Source organism: Balearica regulorum, chromosome Z (assembly GCF_011004875.1).
Source record: "Balearica regulorum gibbericeps isolate bBalReg1 chromosome Z, bBalReg1.pri, whole genome shotgun sequence".
In the NCBI taxonomy this organism is placed as follows: Eukaryota; Metazoa; Chordata; class Aves; order Gruiformes; family Gruidae; genus Balearica; species Balearica regulorum.
Genome location: NC_046220.1, coordinates 55885870 through 55899461, shown reverse-complemented (window position 1 = coordinate 55899461; position 13592 = coordinate 55885870). Strand labels below are relative to the sequence as shown.

Here is a 13592-nt window from a genome sequence, read left to right as displayed (position 1 = left end):
TTTTTGTTTTGTTTGAGATTTAAGCTTGTGCTGAACTTTAACAGCATGGTTTTCCCCATAAGTTGTTTTTGGCATTGGTTAGAAAATCTATTTTTAAAACTAGGTTAGTTGTAGAATTTTTATTACACTTCCTAGTCCTTGATGTGGTTCAGGAGGTTTAAAATGTCATCCATGGAATAATAATTTGGTAAACCATTTAGCTTTTTTATATGAACAACAGGAGAAGGTTAATGTGGGGAAAAACGGAGAGAATGGGAGTTGGGAGAAAAAGGGCAAGTCCTTAAGTTAGACTTATATTTATTGTTCCTCTTTACCCTTATTTAAAAGGTGATTCATGAGATACAGTTACATAGGCTTTCAACATTGGAAGACATTTTGCTATACTGTATAGTGCTCTGTTTTCTGTGAACAAGCATATCACTGATGACATGCTAAATAAGGAACAGAGCATGAACCTGGTGATTTAAAAAATACACCGTTATGTTCAATTCAAGATCTGAAACTTCCCTGTAAGCCTTGATTTCTACCATTAGAAAACCAGCCTGGCATTCCTAATCTTTCCATGTTTGGGGTTTTCTTGGATTGCAGATTGAGTGGGAGATTTTTCTCAATTCTGGGTGTTAAGAGATTTTATTCACAAGTTAAATTATATTAACAGCTGCTATGTGAAGTGATTACATGTGTTTCAACATGCAGCTGGCTGGTCACCAGAATGTGTCCATTGCTCTCAGTTCTTGTGCAAAAGTGAGTTACTTAAAGTTTGGCTACAACGGTAGCAGATGCTGATGTGGCAACCCAGACCAAACATTCTTTCCTGCTTCCGTCAGCAGTGCTCATTCTTCATTTAAAGGTCAAAGTAACTTAACCAGTCAGGCTGACTCATGCAGATGTGTACTATATGAACGCAGTGTACTTTTGATTGTGCTCCCTTTGCAACCACAGTAAGGGTTTCTTTTTGAATCGATGAATTTGACATAATCACAGGCAATGAATTAAAATGCTGACATCAGTCATAATGATAGAGCCTCAGTGGAAAAAGATATACTCTGCAGATGGTAGCAAATTTGCTGAAACTAGCTCACGAAACTGAAAATATTCAAATATTCTTGCAAACTACTTTTATAAAAGGTGTTTAAAGGAAAAGAAGCCTGCCCACATGGAGACTTTAAATTTCTTTTCCAGCAAAAGATGGTTTTTAAACCATATTGCTCCCATTCTGGCCTTATACTTTGTGCTGTGCAGAAACACTGTGTTTATACTTGCTTATGTACCTGGTCAGTTACAACAGGCATGTTACAAGGTGTGTTATACTATGTAACAGTAATGTTTATCCATTACACAACCCTTTTCTCTCAATTTTAGTCATTTGCTTAGAATATTTGGTTGTACCACTGATTATTGATTACCCAGTGATTTGATCTTGCTTGGGAGTATATTATCTGGACCTGTATGTCCACATGGGTTGAAAGGCATGTTTCTAAACACCTGGGGTTTAGTAAGTGCTTCTCCAGCCCCCAGGATGCTGCATTGCAGATAGTGACATAGAGATCTGAAGGAATTAATCCTGTGTGATAAATTTTTTTCATCTGTGAAATCCCTGACTCTAAAAGATACCAGGCCAAATCAGGTGGATTTGGCTTCATGAACTTCAAGAAGTGCAGTCTTATTTACTGTTTAAAAAACCCCCCACAATAACCCCACAATGCTAATATTAACTAGTCACCTTTTTTTTTTTTTTTTTTAAATTTCAGGCCTTCTGTCAGTCCATGATAGCTAGCTTACATGAAGGGCTGTTCTTTCTCAAGACAGCTGTATTTTGTAGTTAATTTTCTTCTGAAATGCAAAACAAACATGTTAATAATTTGGTGTTTATACGAGTTACCATCTGTGGGTGCTAGATTAACTAACTTTACAGTAATTTTTCTCATTTTTTGCTATAATCCTTCACAGTCACCATGGTTTTGTTCTGGAAAGATGTTACTGCTTCCATCTGCTAACTCCAGAATGTCAGAACTTGCCTTGGTCTTACCTTAGCTAGCATGTATTTTTGTCCTTGTTGCATGAGAGAAGATGTAGTATCCGTCAAAGAATAACAGATATGAATTTTGTGTTTTGCTATAAAATCGTAATGGAATTAAGGTAGTTGATAACAACTGAGGAGATAACCAAGGCAGGAAAGTGATTGAGGTATCCTTGTAGTGTCAAACTTATCTAAAACTGCAGCTGCTTTGGTTTCTGCCATGTCTTGGGCAGTTGCGCTGGCTACCCTGGTGTAGAATAAAAGAAGTGTTCTGTCAGTTAAAATCCAGGTAAAGATTACATAGATCTGTGTACATATCTATTGTTTCTGACTAATGAAGTTATACTAAACTCTAACTTGTCTGCAATGCCTGTTGCATGCATAGTTTGCTTTGTTTACTAGCATAATGCTCATGACGTGGATGTGCTGAATGACATATACAATACTTATGACTGTACGTCAGTTTTTATTTAAAAAAAAAAATGAAATGCATGAAATGCATGGATTGATGATAACCCAGGCAAATAAGGAATACTTTAATGATGCTGTATTGAGTTTTGAAATAACTACATTTCATTAGAGAATGAAATGTGAAATTTAAAATGAGGAAGATATAAATTGGAAGCCTTTTACATCCAGAAGTTGATACTGTGTAGTAGTCTGTTTAAAGGAAAAGAATCAGAGCTCAGTCATCTCTTTTCTTAGTAGATCTTAGGTTTATTGTTGATTTGTTATAGAGAGATACATTCTTATGAATTGCTGTACTGTTGGGTTATGCATGCTGAATTAATAGTATAAACATCAATCTGGTAAAAGGAACTGAAGAAATATGAACATGTTACAGTCTATAATATCTGTAATGCATCTTGGCAAAGAATGAATTGGAGATACTTAAAAATTCAACACATTTAAGCAATGGAAACAGTTAAATACCATTTTATTGAATCAGAATTTGCATTTATATATATCATGTATTTTAGGATTATTAAGACAGGCTACACAGCTGCTGTACTATTCATTCTCTGTTCATTGTCTTATTTTGCTTACAAACGCTTTATAGGCATATATGATGATATGACTGACTAAACTTTTTGCACTGAAATTATGTCCTAGGTACTAAGTGCTGCTTGGGGCTGGTTGCACATAAGTGTCTGGTGTGTATATATATAGGGGGAGAAAACCCATGGGAGTGTAAGTCAGTAACTTTTCATATCTTTTGAGGGACAGCTTGCTTCAATTGAGTATTTTTGTTGATTTAGAGGAAGCCCACATCTCAAGGGAACCCCACATTATAAGGAAGAACAATGTGCTCCTTCATTAAGTCTAGAAATGAAGAAAGTACTGGACTTGCAAGCCTCTATTACAAGGTATGCTCACTAATCATGTCTTCAGAGTTTTTCTGCATTTAGCGGTTGTTAAAAAGTGAAGGGGGTAACTGGATGGAAAGAAACTTCTAGTAAGCTTTGTAGACTTATTACTACTAAGGACTAATAGCTACTAATGGTAAATTACTAATAGTAAGTCTAAGGAGGTGAAAAAGTAAATCGGTGTTTAAGAATTCCTTCTTTCTGTGCTTGGTTATACTGATATTTTTAGCATACGGAACTATATAGTGCATGTATGTTCAGTATTACATTATGTTACTATAAATGCATTTGTTCTTGGCCTCAAAGGATGGATTAGAGATTTCATGCAGACATGGGTACGTAAGAGCAAAACTGTACATCACATTTCAACATTTGTCCAGCTGCCTGCAGAGGGTCCCTATTTGTCCCTTCCCTGTAAATAAGCTTTGATCATGCTAAATAAGTGTGTGTGAAAAGTTGGTGAAACTACAGTCTTGGAGTGGAGTGGAAAAGTAACAAACTATCATTTGGGAAGAGGCCCCATAGACGAAAATGAATATTGGAAGAAATGCTGTATGTACTGGAAAAAGCTTTGCTGGGAAGCTGCAGTTGTTATCTGCATGCAAATAGATTAACAGCAGTTTTCAGAATTTTGGAAATGTCTAGGGAAGGGTGTAGGAGAAGTCTAATTTCTGCTTAGACCACTGGTTAGAAAGTGGTGTGTATTATGTACAGCCTAGACAATATTGGTAACGTTCTAGGATAGATGGATAATTTATTGTTGGCAGCAATGTCTTATGTTTAGTCAAAAGTATTAAAATAATCTTCAGCAGTTAATACACTACTTAAACAATTATTCTAACAACACAGACCTGTTCATGAAGTCTCATTCCTGGAGAAAAATAGAGACATATACCATATTTTGTCAGCTTGGTACCCTTACTGTCTAGAGGACTTAGGCACTTAGTTTGTAACTTACTTGATGTAACTTCTCAACATAGGTGCTTATACCAGAGATAGTAATACAGCATTTGTTACATTAAGTATGTTTTCTGTGGCATTGATTCTAGATGCAGTTTTTTAGAGAATGACAAATACATTTGTTAGTTTGCAGTCCATGTTAGAGGATCTACTTGTTGCTACTGCTGATGGATTTCTCCATCTCGTTCACTGGGATGGTATGACCAATGGAAGGAAGGCCATCAACCTATGTACAGTTCCATTTTCTGTGGACCTGCAGTCTTCTCGAGGTAGGTTTTGGGGTTTTTTATTGCTTATGATAGTTAGCTATTGGCAAAATACCATCTAATATAAAACATTATCTCTGTTCTCAAGCAGAGATGAGAAAAATGTGCCTTTTGTAAATGTGAAAAAAAATAGCCTGTTTAAATTAGTTTTTTCTGTAATAAGTAAACAACTGAAAAGTCCATTGACTTGCAATATGACCGTGTTCACATATTTTTAAATTACTGGTATTTTCTCAGCAGGTTCATTTTTGGGCTTTGAAGATGTTTACATCAGAGATATGGAATACTGTGCCACACTTGATGGTTTTGCTGTTGTTTTTAATGATGGCAGAGTTGGTTTCATTACACCAATGTCAAGTAGATTCACTGCTGAGGTATATTTCTTTTAGTATGTCTAGCATGCACTCTACAATAAATGTGTTTTCCTTTGTCTCTGCATTTCAGTTAGCTTTCTATTTTAAATTCTGTTCAGCTGCAAAGAAATTAAAATGTAGCAACTGCTTAAGAGGTAACATAAGAACAAGACTATATTTCATACCATAATTTAAGCTGGATTGTTCTAGGGCTAGTACCTGTCTATGAGAGAGCATAATTGATAGTAGATTTAATTTTTGTTTCTTGTTTCAAAATGTCATTAGAGTTCAAGGTCTTCTTACTGTCTCTGTGACAGACTTCCTGTTGCTAGTTGTCAGTGGGGTGATAAGAGGTGGCTTCTCCTATGCCAAGGTATCATAGATACTATTTCTAGCTTTAAGCTATAATCAAGTCTAATTCTTCTGATAGTGACAAGCATACTTCAGAATTTGCTGTAAAGGAATCTTTTCCAAGCTAGGTGTTTTGTTACCTGTAATTCAGCCTAGAAATTGTACTACATTTCGTCATTAGATCTCTTCATTTTACTTACAGAAAACCCAGAAGGATTTGTGAGTCTGTCCCAAACTCCTTCACACTCCTTACAGGATCTGTGATTTCAGCTGTTGCAGATGGGGAATTTATTTTCCTGTTTTGTGTTTTGTCTTCATCCTTAGTACCATCTACTGATTTTTATACAGTATCAGGGATATTCTTGCCTTATAAGTATTGACTGACTTTGATTATTCAGAGCTCTGATAAACAGTTTCCTTACATACTGGCATCTTTCTGTAATTTTTATTAAGAACGATGAAACCCGTTTTACATATACTGGATTTTGTTTATCTGAGCCGTGTCAGTTAATCTTGACATTTGCAATACAAATTTCCTGAGGTGATGAAGGTCAACTGGCAGATCTGTAATATGGCATACATAGGTAGCACATGGGTAGAAGCTGACTGTCATGAATAAAAAACACTGTTTAACCAAAAAGTCTGTGAATTCCTTTCTCTACAGCAGCTCCATGGTGTTTGGGCACAAGATGTGATTGATGGAACTTGTGTGGCAGTAAATAACAAATACAGGCTAATGGCATTTGGATGTGCCAAGTAAGTTTTATAAGGCTGGTTCAATGGCGGGGGGCAATGATTTCTTTATAAAGCTTAAGTACTAGTTTCTTCTTGCCAAGTTGTGCTGCAAGAGCTGTAAAGATGAAAATTATCAGTCTTCCTAGAGATGATATAATCTGCTCTGTCAAGAAGGTAGGAGGGAAAAGGAAGGAAATGGTTGCCTGCCTGAACTAACTGCAGTTGAAATTGATGCTTGCTGTTCAGCTCTGGAAAAAAATAAAAAGGTGGCTGGACCAGTAGAAAGTGCTGCCGCCCAAGTTAATCTCAAAGCAGGATTATAAAGTCAGTTTTAAACAGTTAATCGTAATAATATTGGCCAAGAATCAGTACTTCACATCCAACTGAGAAAACACTCTGTGAAGTGGTGATTTGGTCAGGGAAGATGTTGCCTGTTTGATTAACTGTGAATATTTATAAATTAAATGTTGCAAAAGTGCTTTTAGTTGCAGTGGTTTGCTTATTGCTCCTTCAAGACAGTTCCTCCTGTATAATACTGCTTTAGCTGATCTAGAGTGCAGCACTTTTTTTAAATTGTATTTTGTTTTTTAGAGCATTTCAAAAGATCTGGGTGGTGTAGTCTTCAACTATCTTCTTAAGAAATAGTATTCTCAGTTGTAGTAACAGTGCAGTGTGTTGGTGTTCGCCTCTGAAACGGGGTAGTTACTATAATTCATTGATCTTGTTACGCATTAGTACACTCTGATGAAACTTTAGCACTGAGTGCTGACTTCCCTCATGGATTGTCTTGCAGTTGGAAGCCATAAATACATGCGGATTGTGTGTGCATGTGTATTTTCTGAGAATGAAACAGTCTTAGTGCATTGGCTATTATAGGACTGGTGTTTTGGGTCCTCCACTGCCTTCTGGAAAGTATCTTATCAATTTGTGTGGTAAAGTTCTTTGAGTGTTACTTGACACACTGTTTCTGTTGTAGATAAATTTGGTCTTAGTGAGGAAAAAGCAGCTTTTATTAGCCTCTTGAAACTGATGAGAAACCCAAATGGTCTGTAGTCTAAAGCATGTGTAATCTCTTCCAGCGGCTCTGTGCAGGTTTATACAATAGATACCGCCACCGGCGCCATGCAGTTTTCTCATAAATTGGAGCTGACACCAAAACAATATCCTGGTGAGCAACCTTTATTGCTAGAATTTTCCAGCTGTTTTTAGGGTTATAGAAATATTTTTATCCTTGGCTAGTTAACAACTATTTGTCGTTTGCATTATCACTGATGGGATTAGTACTTACTCTTACGTGTTTGTAGTAATTTACTCTTGTGCATTTGTTCTTTTAGCTGCTTGCTTGTAACTGAATTTTAGATGTTCATATGTGAGGATCTGGGGTTGGTTTTTTTGGTTTTGTGTGTGTTACTAAATCTGAATCTGGGTTAGTTTACAGACAGTGCTCCTTCTGGTTGTTCCTTTATAGATGCTGCAGATCTTAGTAATTCCCACATACAGTCTTGATATTACTTTGCCGTTACTCACCTGAGAAAATGAGAGATTATTTTCAAACTGATAATGAATATAATAGAAGCGTGAATTAACTTGAAACAGCTGACATGTAGAGTACAGAAAAAAAATGAGTAATGCAGCATCCTGCCTGAACTGCAGTGAACAAAAGCTCAGTGGAATTTTTCATGTAGTAGTAATGAGTATTGCAGGCTTGAGAGTGAGAAACATGTAAAGTGGGTAAATTGCATCCTCAACTGAAAATGTGTGTACTATTAGGTTTCCACAAAATCTATAAATAACACAGTTTCACAGTTGTGCTAGGTGCCAAAGTAAGAGGTTTCAAGAGTGACTATAAAATCTTCTTTTGTCCTAAAAATCATTTTACCAGATTTGCAGTTCTATGGTTGTGTCGTAGCACAGTGTATTTCTGGCCTGTTACCTTGTATTCTTAGTTTCCTGTGAAAGCAAACATGTCTTGGAAAGAAAACATGAATTCTTCATTTGCTTCTTATTCATTTTGAGATGGTCAGTTTGAATGCAGCAAAGAGGATAATTGAAAAATCAAATATTTATTTCCGTGTATTTTTTCTTCTACTCTTATGGAGAAAACTGTTGAAAGACATATGATGTTTTTCACATGGTATTTTATTGTCTGTTTCTAAACAGATATTTGGAATAAAACAGGACCTGTTAAACTAATCAGATGGTCACCTGATAGCTGCGTTGTGATGGTGACCTGGGAATGTGGAGGCTTGTCCTTATGGAGTGTTTTTGGTGCTCAGCTTATCTGTACTTTAGGAGGTGATTTTGCGTGAGTATCTTTAATGAAATTGTAAAATGTTTTATTAGAAACGTTTGTTTTTCTCATTAAAAGCATTTAATTAGAAACTAAATCACTGCATTAGCTTTTTAAAATCTTTTTCCATTATAATTCATTAGATATTGGAATCATTGAATAATATTTAGGAGAGGATCATTTGAATATAGAGGAAAACATATTCTTTTCTTTTTGTACTGATCTTTTTTGCCATAAAAGCAAATTACCCTAAAGGGCAGTCTTTAGCAGGTAAATTTTAAAATCCCCTCAGTGCCAGTATATATTTGCTAAAAATGTACTAACATCCAGAAATCACAAATCAAACAGTTTATGCTAGACATCTGACAATTGCTTTGCCTTTTAGGCAGTGTCATGGATCAAACAGGCTTTATAGTTTGAGGTGAGATTCAATATAGAAACATATGACAGTACAAAGATAGGAAGATGATTTCTTGTTTTGATGAAGTTATTTCCAAACTCAAACTTGTTGTGTTCTGCTTTTAAGGTATCAGTCTGATGGTGCCAAAAAGGACCCTCTAAAGATCAGTTCTATGGTAAATATGAATGTAAAAATACAGTGATAGGATGGCTGTTAATTTTTAAAGTTATTTTTAGTAAAATAGATTTTCAGAAAATCAAGCTGAGTTTCTTAACTTTATTACTTTTAAAGGTTAAGATGCCTTTACTACACTTCCTAATACCAATAGGAAGGTGTATTGAAGGAAGAGGGAAAAGGGGGAGAGCTGATGGTTTTTGTTTTGTTTGGTTGGTTGGTTTTGCATGTATATGCCTGATCATTAAGTGTGCATGACGTGGCTTTGCTTTTAATATTAAGAATGGCTTTGCTTTTAATATTTGCTTCTTCTTAGCTTTGCTTTTAATATTAAGAATGAAAACTTTTGGTTTTCCTTAATTTTTTTTTTTTTTAAACCTGGTGCTGCATTTCAGAGTACAATGAGATACAAAACAACACTAACTGTAAACTTACTTATTTCCCTAAAATTTCTAGCTTATCTCTGGCTGTTGAAGTAACTTAACTCAGAATATGAACTGATAAGAGAAATTTAACTGCTGTTTTTTAATAGAAACTAATTAAATCCTGCAATTCTGTCAAATTAGTAGATGTTGATAAATATCAAACACAGTCTTCAAGGCCTCTTTAAAAACCATGATGAATTTGTACAATATTTCTAAAACATGATTTTATTTATGTATAGCGTCGTCGCTATGAAGATTGACAATTTTAAACGTGCATCCCAAGTGGATGCATGTATTTGCAAGGGCAGTACAATGTACTTTTTAAAAAGCTCCAAAGATTGACATTCTGATACCATTGAATTTAATGAATAGCAACAAATGTAATTTTGGAGATCAGGATATTGTCATGCCTGATTCTTTTTGTGGCTTTTTTGTTAGTTGTTTTAAGCTGCAAATTAAACAGTCTTTATTACTTATGTGGATGTCTTGCATAGTTACTTTTCATTTAATTGCCATTTTTTACATAAAAAAGAAAATAGTTTAAGTTAGATTCCTACTATTCCTTGTGGATTTTACTGCTGTGGGTTACTTATGATTGCTATGATGATACATTTTAGAACACCAAACTATGTGCTTGTTTTGGTTTTTGGTTTTTTGTTTGTTTTGTGTTGTTTTTTTTTTTTACCAGGCTGATGTTTATCATAAGATCAGTTACAGAGTTTCTGTAATTCTTGGTTTCTGAGAATATATAGTGTTGCTTTTGGATTCTTATTATTATTATTTGCTTACATTCAGACCTGGGGATCAGAAGGGTATCATCTGTGGGTTATTGATGGGAATCCTTCTACAAACATGAAGCCTGACAGAGATGCAAATAATGAAGCTCACCAGTTTGGTATTCTGCAGTTTCATTTCATCAAGAGTGCACTCACTGTCAATCCTTGTATGGTAAGTTTTTTCTTGATAATTATCCTTATTTTAGAGTATATTTCCAGTTCTCAGGTGACCTCAGAATTATTCTCTTAATACATTTAAGTTTGTTTTGCAGTCATTAGATTTGTCTTCTTTTTTTATCATAGAGCCTTTACTTAACTGGTACTTTGAAAACATTGCTATGCAATACTGTAACATAAAACCTGCTAGTACATAGTGATACAAAACCTGAGAACTGCCTTAATGCTTATTTTTCACATTGTTTATGTAGAATCCGTTAATATATTGATCATGTGCTTTCCTTTTGTTTTCTGTACATGGAGTTCAAGGTTGCTTTTGTTTTGTTTTGTTTTTAATGTAGAGTAACCAGGAACAAGTCCTTCTTCAAGGAGAAGATCGCTTGTATTTGAACTGTGGAGATGCAACACAGGCTCAGAGTCCCAGAAGTACTTCAGCACGCTCTGAACATAAGCCTACCAGGGAAAGAGGCCCATTTTCAGATGGCAATTTAGATTCTCAGGGTTTAAGCACTTTACTAGGACACAGGCATTGGCATGTTGTACAGGTAATTGTTGCTGGTTGCCCGTATGTGTTCTGTGCTTGCCAGAGTTTATAGGACTGAAATTTGCAGCTGATCTCATTGCTCTCTGCAATCCCCTTTTTCTCTAGTATGAGCTTGTTGCCTTTTTATTGTCTCTTGGGTTTCCCCTGGTACAATGTTTTTCTTATTGCCAAATGGTAAAGGAACGTTGGCCATCTCAGCCTTATGGGTATGAGTTTGCATCCTAGCCAATAAAAAATTCTGTATGTCTTTTTTTACTTCAGGAAGGAGTATTTAAATTACCTTTCTATGCTTTGAAAGGGACAATAAGTGCAACATGCAAGAAAACCTTTAGGGATTTGTTCTGTTATTTATGCAAATTGTTTTAAGTATATTCAACTGATAAACACAGCCTTCAAACTTTGGCTGTATTTTCAAGCAGTCTACGGTGGCATCTATTTAAGCATGTAATTAAAACTTCACAACAACAAGCTTGCGAAGAAGAAATTATTTCCAGGGGTAGTAATGGCACAGTTTCTGTTTTCTCTGTAATGTAGAGGGAAAATTAAATAACTTTAATCTGTAATTCTAATGTGTCTTCTTCCATGCTTGAATTGGTAGACATTTTTCTAAATAAAGGTTTTTAAAAGATCCCTAAGATTTTGTTTTTCACATAGTACGTGAATCAGTATTCATAAAGAGCATTTTACGCTTGGCATGTATGTCAGGTTCTAGTTACTGTTGAATGTCCACTGTTGCTGGCCAAGTAGCTCCTCTGTCTTCTGAAACTGGTGTAGGAGGGGGAAGTCCTCATTCTGTGTAGGAGTAAGACTAACACAATTGGAATTACTGTGGGGAGCAACATACTCATGAGAACAGCCAGTGACTGGGTAATGAGGGCACTTACTGCCTTGTATCAGACCAAGGACTGATATTTGGACCTGGATTTGTATCATCCCACGTGACACGAAGAATCTAGGATCAAGATTTAATTTGACGTATCCCGATCAAATGCTCTCATAACAAGGTTTTTGGATGTGCTGGTGTGTATTTCTGAAAATTTAACCCCAACACTGAAAGTCCCTCCTGAATGTTGTGTTTATCAAAACTTTTGTGTTCCCGTGAAAGGTTCTGATGGAGGAGAAGTACTTAGGGGAGGACAAGAGCAAATTTTAACTATTACTGTATAATGTAGTATTAGCTGGTTTATGTTGTTAATGCATTTCTATATTTCTTGTATTAAAACCAGGTTACCATTTAGGCTTCAGTAACTTTTTTGGGGTGGGGTGGGGGGAAGTAATGGTATTTAAAAAAGTAATCCCAATATTAAAAACCTTTAAGCCAGTGTTTTGGAAAAACATGGACATTGTACAAATTGCTCTGAACATTGTAATTAATCACTACTTTAATGGTGCTTAGTTATGTGGTTTTGATTTTTTGTTTTGTTTTGTTTTTTTTAGATTCATAGTACGTATCTAGAGAGCAACTGGCCTATAAGGGTGAGTTATTTTAAGAATATGTTCTTGCTTCTTTAAAAGTATTGGGGTTTTATAACTGTCCCTTAGGGCTGGATGAGCTCTGGAAAATGAAATCATTGTTTCAAATTACAGAAAGAAGAATATGTGTTGGGCAGTAAAGTAGAAGACATGGAGTTACTTTACAAGTTTTGACTCTGACATTATATTGCCTTGTAGTGATGTACTTGGATAGGATGTATCATTTAAATTAGTTCCCTCCTAAGGTTCTGGGTTTTTTTTCTCTTTGAACAGTTTTCAGCTATTGACAAGCTTGGACAGAATGTAGCTGTTGTTGGCAAGTTTGGTTTTGCACATTATTCTTTACTTACCAAAAAGTGGAAGCTGTTTGGAAACATTACACAGGTGAGAGGTTTGGTAGTTTGTTCAGGTGTACTGGGGAGGTTGTATTTGTTGGAGAAATAATTTTCTTGGAGAAAATTAAAAAATATCTTTTTCAAATAAACAACCTGTAGACACACTTGTGATTAGGGGTACGGGTTTTGCATATGTTTTTCATAAAATGGCTGAAACACTTATCTTCTGGGTTTGGCAGAATAATTTGTGTCTCATTATTAAAAGGTTTCCACATCTGAGTGCATAGAGTCAGACACTCCCATATGTCTTATCTGAGAGTTTGTCTGAAGTATAGCTTTGGATGCCAAGCTTGTAAATTCTGGCCAGAAGCAGAAAGCTTTGAGAGAATTCATGTATACCACTAGCATAAGGAGCTGTGGAGCTGTGTTTTGTAGGATGATGTTTGTCCTTCACATATTATTCTTCAGTACTTCAGGATTTTTAAACAACAAAAACTTCATATACATAGATTGGCTTGCCACTATGAGTAAAGCTTATAGATACCATGTATGGTTTTCAGAAATTACCCATAGAATGTACATGTGTGTGTGTATATGTATATAAAAATACATACACACACACACATATATATGTGTGTAATTTGCTTGTGTTTGTTTTTTGCAGGAGCAAAATATGATGGTAACAGGTGGCTTAGCATGGTGGAATGACTTCATTGTTCTTGCATGTTATAATTTAAATGATCATCAGGAAGAGGTGAGGTATTTTTCTTCAAAGTAAATCATGTTTAGAATATCTGATCTGTTCTACAGTAGTAGTATAAATATGAAAAGCTTGATACATAGATGGCTTTTGGTCACATTCAGAAAGTATTAATATGTAAGTAACTCTTTGCAGAAAAGTTTGTTATTGCTATTAAAAATGATTTTCAGCTGACTACCATGAATC

General features: G+C 35.3%; 1 protein-coding gene across 8 annotated transcripts in view; it reads left to right on the top strand.

Moving 5' to 3' along the window:
- RIC1 (RIC1 partner of RAB6A GEF complex) overlaps positions 1–13592 on the top strand; it is a 50245-nt gene that overhangs the window by 22234 nt on the left and 14419 nt on the right. For 6 of the 8 annotated variants that reach the window (XM_010311598.2, XM_075740942.1, XM_075740936.1 and 3 more), the window contains 12 exons: positions 3280–3387; positions 4474–4616; positions 4851–4987; positions 5982–6073; positions 7132–7220; positions 8213–8357; positions 8869–8917; positions 10137–10289; positions 10636–10839; positions 12276–12314; positions 12585–12695; positions 13311–13400. In XM_010311598.2, coding sequence (XP_010309900.1) covers positions 3280–3387; positions 4474–4616; positions 4851–4987; positions 5982–6073; positions 7132–7220; positions 8213–8357; positions 8869–8917; positions 10137–10289; positions 10636–10839; positions 12276–12314; positions 12585–12695; positions 13311–13400 — 1360 coding nt within the window. The remainder of the gene's footprint in view (positions 1–3279; positions 3388–4473; positions 4617–4850; positions 4988–5981; positions 6074–7131; positions 7221–8212; positions 8358–8868; positions 8918–10136; positions 10290–10635; positions 10840–12275; positions 12315–12584; positions 12696–13310; positions 13401–13592) is intronic. The other 2 variants (XM_075740937.1, XM_075740939.1) reach the window with 2 other exon arrangements.